Source organism: Hibiscus syriacus, unplaced genomic scaffold (assembly GCF_006381635.1).
Source record: "Hibiscus syriacus cultivar Baekdansim isolate YM2019G1 unplaced genomic scaffold, ASM638163v2 tig00004661_pilon, whole genome shotgun sequence".
Classification (NCBI taxonomy): domain Eukaryota; kingdom Viridiplantae; phylum Streptophyta; class Magnoliopsida; order Malvales; family Malvaceae; genus Hibiscus; species Hibiscus syriacus.
The window spans coordinates 10,040-16,425 of NW_024062022.1; the positions used below are offsets into that span (position 1 = coordinate 10,040).

Below are 6,386 nucleotides of genomic sequence, written 5' to 3' on the forward strand. Positions count from 1 at the left end.
TTATAAATTAAAGCATAAATTAATTATAAAATTATATTAAAAATAACATATAAAACAAACGTTTCATATTTTTTAGATATTAATTTGAATTTTATTACAAACAAGATATCGAAGTTTTAAATTATGTAAAAGAAATATTATTATTGTTTGAGGTATTAAATTCGAATAAAAAATATTAAAGGTGTTATTTTTCAATAGTAAACTATTAAAAATTCCAGGTCAACGAGTCTAAACCTACAAACTTTCCTTTGATTATTTATCTCTATCTCTTTAAATCCCACCCCCTCTCGCTCTTTCATCTCCCACTTCTCTAGTCTCTTTCTTTTTGGGGTTCTTCGGTCACTCTCTCACTGAAATATTCATTTTCCTCCACTTCCTCGCTTCCCAAACCAGGGGGGGAAAATGCCAAGACACGATTTGTACATTACAGTTCCCAATTTGTTTCGATGTCCGATATCGTTAGACGTGATGACATCCCCTATGAGCTTGTGCACGGGTGTAACGTACGACCGAACCAGCATCCAGCGTTGGCTTGACAGCGGCAACAACACGTGTCCCGCCACCATGCAAGTTCTTCAAACCAAAGATTTCGTTCCCAACCGTAATTTACAACGCCTCATTCAGATCTGGTCCAACTCGGTGGCTTGCCGTCAACTCCACGCCGAATCGGTCGTCGTTCCTTCTCAAGACCAGGTCAAAATTTTGGTCAAACAGCTTGATAATGGCTGCATTTCAGCGTTAACGAAGATCGTTTGTTTCGCGAGAGAATCAGAGGAGAACCGCGAATTCCTCGCGAGAATGGACGGATTTCTGAACGCGGTTTACGATTTCATGAGGAATGCGGAAGCGGACATCAAATTAATCGAACAAGTTGTTCAGATTTTGGATTTGATGATAAATAAATATTTGGATAAGAAGAAGCCATTATTGGAATCGAATTGCTTGTCGACGATTCATCTTGTTTTACAAATAGGAAGTTCAGATTCCAAAATCCAATCGGTTCGGTTACTGGAATCTCTAGCGGTGGATGGAGAATCCAAGCTCAAAATAGCCGAAAAAGAGGGGTTACTAGTCGAATTGGTAAAATCATTAACTAAGGACAATGATCCAAGGTTGATCGAAGCGAGCTTATCTTGTTTGATAGCAATCGCGACGCGCAAAAGAGTGAAAACAAAAGTAATCCAATCTGGAACAATACCAGAATTAAAGATCCTCTTATCTGAACCAAACATGACCACCGTTTCGATGATCGAAAAATCACTAAAACTGCTGGAAACATTATCGTCTTGCAAAGAAGGGAGTGTGGAGATACGGCATGATTCGATATTGCTACAAGCGATCGTGCAGAGAGTATTGAAAGTATCGAGCAAAGCGACGGAGCACGCAGTGACGATACTTTGGATGGTTTGCTATTTGTTCAGGGAGGAGGAGGCGGTAGAAGCGGTGGTTAGCGGCAATGGGATGACCAAGATTTTGTTGCTTATTCAAAGCAATTGTTCTCCGGCAGTTAGGCAAATGTCTGCCGATTTGCTCAAGATTTTTGGGGGTAACTCTAAGCCTTGTTTATCAAGTTATGATACTAAGACCACCCATATCATGCCCTTTTGAGTAGTTCTTTATATATATATATATATACAAGTTTGTAAATCAAAGGAAATTTTTTTTAGTTCAATCTTAAAAGAGAAATTTATTTGATTTTAGTTAAACATCTTTTGTTTTTTTTTTCAATGAAATTTAAAAGATAAAAAGGCGTTAAAGGACCCTGTACTTTTTGAGAAAAATCAATGTAGTTTTCGTATTATTTTCTCTCAATTTAGCTTTCTAACTCAGAAAATAAACCTAATGTGACCCTTTGATCAACGTTTTTTGTTGTTGACCGTTACACTACTGGCTCGCTAGTTCACAGTGCCGACGTAGCGGTCTACGGTGTTGACATGATATTCCATCTGCCATGTAAGAGTTACCAATTTAATCCAATTGTCACATCATCTACCACGTTAATTGTCCACCCTGGATTGTCATGTCAGTATCGTGAACTGCCACGTCAACACTATAACGGTCAAGGACGAAAAAACGTTGGTCAAAAGATCACATTAAATTTATTTTCTGAGTTGGAGGGTCACATTGTGAGAAAAAATTAATAAGGTTATATTAATTTTTTTCAAAAGTATAGAGACATCTTATGTTTTTTGCCAATTTAAAATCATTCCTTTTTCCATTGCAAAAGTATTGTTGAATTGAAGATTTGATGTGTAAACTTTAAAGTATTGCTTCAATAGTTAATAGATGGATGGAAGCATAATACGTTATTAGAATATGCCTTTGACACGTGATAGATTTAAATAGAGATTCATTATTAGAAAACAAATCACTATATAATAATAAAAGTATAGTTTGAAATTATTATTGTATGACTGTAATACCCGATTATCATAATAATTATAATAACACTCATTATCATTAATCGTAATAAATATAATACAATCAAAATACGATTAGGTCCACAATTTAAATTCTTAAAATATGCCCGTTGTTTTTATTTTTTTTTATTTTTATATATTTCAAATATTTTTGTTAATAATCTATCTTCTTCTCTTAAATTTTTATAAATTAACCCTTTAAATTTTATAAATTTAATTTTTAACCTAAAATCTTATATTTACAGATACCTTTAGATTACTTAGAGAGACAAAGTAGTAGGGGGGGTGGTTTGCTGAATGTAATTTCAACAGCCATCAAATAGACAAATTGGATTTTGATTGGACAAAAGTAAGGAAAGGTGTTGGAATCACAATGTAGAAGTATGGAGACTTGACCCCTCCAATCTCCCTTCTATTCATTTAATTAATGTCTTTCTTGACAAACTTGAAAGATCAGCCCTTGAGAATGCATTCAAACCATCATTACCTTTATCTAAATTTATTAATTACAACCAATCATGCATAAAAGTTAAAATAATAGCTGTTTTCTAATTGAATATGACCATGAAAAAAATATTTTTTTATGATAGAGAAAAACACCTTAAAATAGGAGTTTTTAACCTCATATCAACCGTCCATGCAATATTATTTAATTATTTCATTCGATCCAGATATAACCTAGGTCACCATTTTATTAATAAAATAATATAAAAAAACGATATTTTTGGTTGAGAGAAGAATCGAACTCTAACCTTCTATGTAAAAAAATATTATCATTCTTTGAAATCTCGAATTCGAACATCAGGAATATTAAGAATATAAACGTTCGATATCAAACTATTGAGAATTAATTTTTTTTACGTTGAAAGGACATTTTATTTCACTGTGTTAGAAATGGTGGATCTAAAAGGACACCACTAACCAACTTGGCGCCTTTAACTTATAAAGAAGGTGGGTACTTCCCCTTGTGTACAAAACTGTCTTGGCAGTTTATTCATTTCAAATTACTAAAATTTCCCCAACAAACAATTTTTTTGATTATGTGGATGATTAGATACCCAATGACAATATCTTAAGGGTAAACTATACTCACATAACCACTTATTAGTGAAGATGATGCTTTACTCATCATTACATTACTTTTTCGATTACTTGCACTTGTACATATTACACTCCTACTTGCATACATCAAAATTTGACCGACACGGATCTCCTAGATTTCATTTCAAGTAGATTTTCAAAAAATAATAAATGTAATTTTATAAGCGTGATAATACTCGGCCTGAAATGATCAATGAATCTGATAAAATTTTGTCTATTAAAATATTTTTTAGTTTAAAATTGGCTTTGAAAAATACATTTCCACCCTTACCAAAATTATAAAGCCTAAATTTAATCCAATGTCTTGGCTTATAAAACCCTTTCCTGAGTTTCGAAATCAACCCTCAAAGTTCCGAAACTGTGGGCTGAATTGGATTCCTTTGGTTTTTTTGGGGCCAACTCGACCCAATAGACCCCATTAGACTCCCTTGAGATCCATTATCTTTCTAAAACGACCTTACAAGTCGAAGATAAGACCCCGAATCCTCAAAACATTAATACCCATATGATTAAATAGTTGGAGTTAATACCTCATTTGTGCCTAAGTAGGTGATGACCTTGCTTCGAACAATGATTTGTTATCATGTGATCTCTTGATAAATCTTAGTGGTAATAATTGTTTTAATGGGCCTCGGTGGCTATATTTGTACAGAGAGCAATCAATTGACTATATTAATAGGATTTTTCAACTTGATGGTTTTCATATATTAAGATTGGATAAAATGTGTATTTAGTACTTAAATTATCACTTTTGGTTTGTTTCATTACATAATTTTTTTAAAATCATCACTTATATTTAATTTTTGTTTCGTTTTAATATCCCTCTATAAAAAACTTAACGAACAGACTGATGTGACATAGCTTCGGTGGACGGGAGACCAATCCGAATAGTGAACCATGAGAGAATGACGAGTCGACTAACATAGTCCAGTTTTAAGCCCATCAGATAATTGACCATGAAGATCAAAAGATGAAGCAATCGAAGAGTCGATCGCCTACTATTGAATATGTCTATATACAACATAATTTGTGAGATGTTCCTATGTGGATTACTTATTTAAAAGAATCAACCTTTTTATAATTTAAATTTTTTAAATAATAAGTTTATTGATCTAGTTTTTTAAACAAACACTTAACTAGTTTTTTAAACAAACACTTAACTAGTTTTTTAAACAAACACTTGACTAGTTTTTTTAAAGGGGTTTTCTCATAAAGGTTATTTTCTTTTCAAGTATGGAAGCCATAATCCAAAGTGATAAGTAGGATAGTTCTGTTGTACACAACTTAATATAATATTAAATAAAAGCGTAATTAGAAATGTTAATATTTTTTTAATATTTTCGGTAGAACGCTACTTAAAATGTTAATTTTATTATTTAATATGTTAATCTTTTAATGTTTCCGGTTACAATCGAAAATGTTACTTTCTCCATAATATTTCTGGCTATAATCGGAAACGTTAAGAAAATTAACATTTTAAGTAACACCCCACCGAAAATATTAAAATAAAATTAACATTTTCAATTATACATTATTAAAATAAAATTAACATTTTCAATTATACATTTCTTTAGTATTAGATTGTCTTTCCCGTGACCTTTCATTTGATGATTATCTACTTTTGGATTATTCTGCAACAAAACCCGCAAAACCCGGAATAGTGCTGTACAAAGAAGACACAAAATTTAATACACAGAAACAATAAAAAAAACACAGCAGATAAACAAAGTTACAATCTTCATCCGACCATTGAATAACATAATATATTATTTAAAAAAATTAAATTCAAACAATTATATTAATATATTACATATATTATTAATAACTACTGTTTTAACGTTCATGATTAATCCTTTTAAACTTATTAAGTATTTATCAAAATCTAAATAATAGTTGAGTAATAGAATAATGGTTACTATATAGTAATAACGATAATATTTCAAATCTTTATTGTAAAAGGTATCATTATAAAATAAAATTATACTAATAACAATGAATTACGATCATAATTTAATGAATAATGGATTATTATTTTAACTATTGTTTTGTTATTCTATTTTTAAGAAAATCAAATGTTTTCTTTCAATAAAACAACTTTTTTTTAAAAAAAATAATCACAAGCTTAATAATCGTAATAGTAATCGATATCTCGACCATCACAATAAATATAACGCCGCAAATAGATGGACAGAACTAGAAAGTCGAAAAGTAATTACATTATATGCTACTGTCTATACACAAGTCTCTCCTCGCAGTACTTTTCAGCTTTCATTTTTCTCTTTTGAAATTTGCTTTGTCGGGTACTGAATGAATGATTCAGTGCTGTTTTTATTCATGCTCTTCTTTTTACAGTTTTCGAATATGACCAGTCGATCATTTTTACAATAGTTGCCTAATTAGGCCCGACCATTAATTTGAGCTAATTTCATGGTGTTCCGGACGTGGGTAAGATAAAACGTCACCATCGTTGTCATCCATAAAAGCAAAGAGAAAATATAAGTTGCAGAAAGCACAAGGGTAGCTTCTTGTGTTTTAGGGTTGGCCACCTTTCCTTCCACCGCCAATCTCTCTCTTGGTGTTCACACTTTGACACCCTTTTGATTGCTGTAAATTTCGATACAGATCCCTTAAAAGATTGACTTACTGAGGCGTTGAGCCACCCACCATCACAGGCAAAATCGGTGATAGTTTTATTAAAATTCTCTTGTTTGCTTTGCATTGAACCCGAGGTACATACATACATGTCTTCATACCATTCAACTATTCGCCTTGGTGTTTTTTAACTGTTTTTCTTTTGTATATTTTATGACTTTGCTAATTAACAAGATTTTGTTGAAAAATCAAACCACATGGACTGCTAAGCAG

General features: G+C 31.7%; 1 protein-coding gene across 1 annotated transcript; it reads left to right on the forward strand.

Moving 5' to 3' along the window:
• Nucleotides 1-375: 375 nt before the first annotated feature.
• On the forward strand, nucleotides 376-1,608 carry LOC120196559 (U-box domain-containing protein 27-like). The gene has a single exon (XM_039198345.1). It carries the CDS (start codon nucleotides 403-405, stop codon nucleotides 1,606-1,608), a length of 1,206 nt encoding a protein of 401 aa, XP_039054276.1. The 5' UTR covers nucleotides 376-402.
• Nucleotides 1,609-6,386: the final 4,778 nt, after the last annotated feature.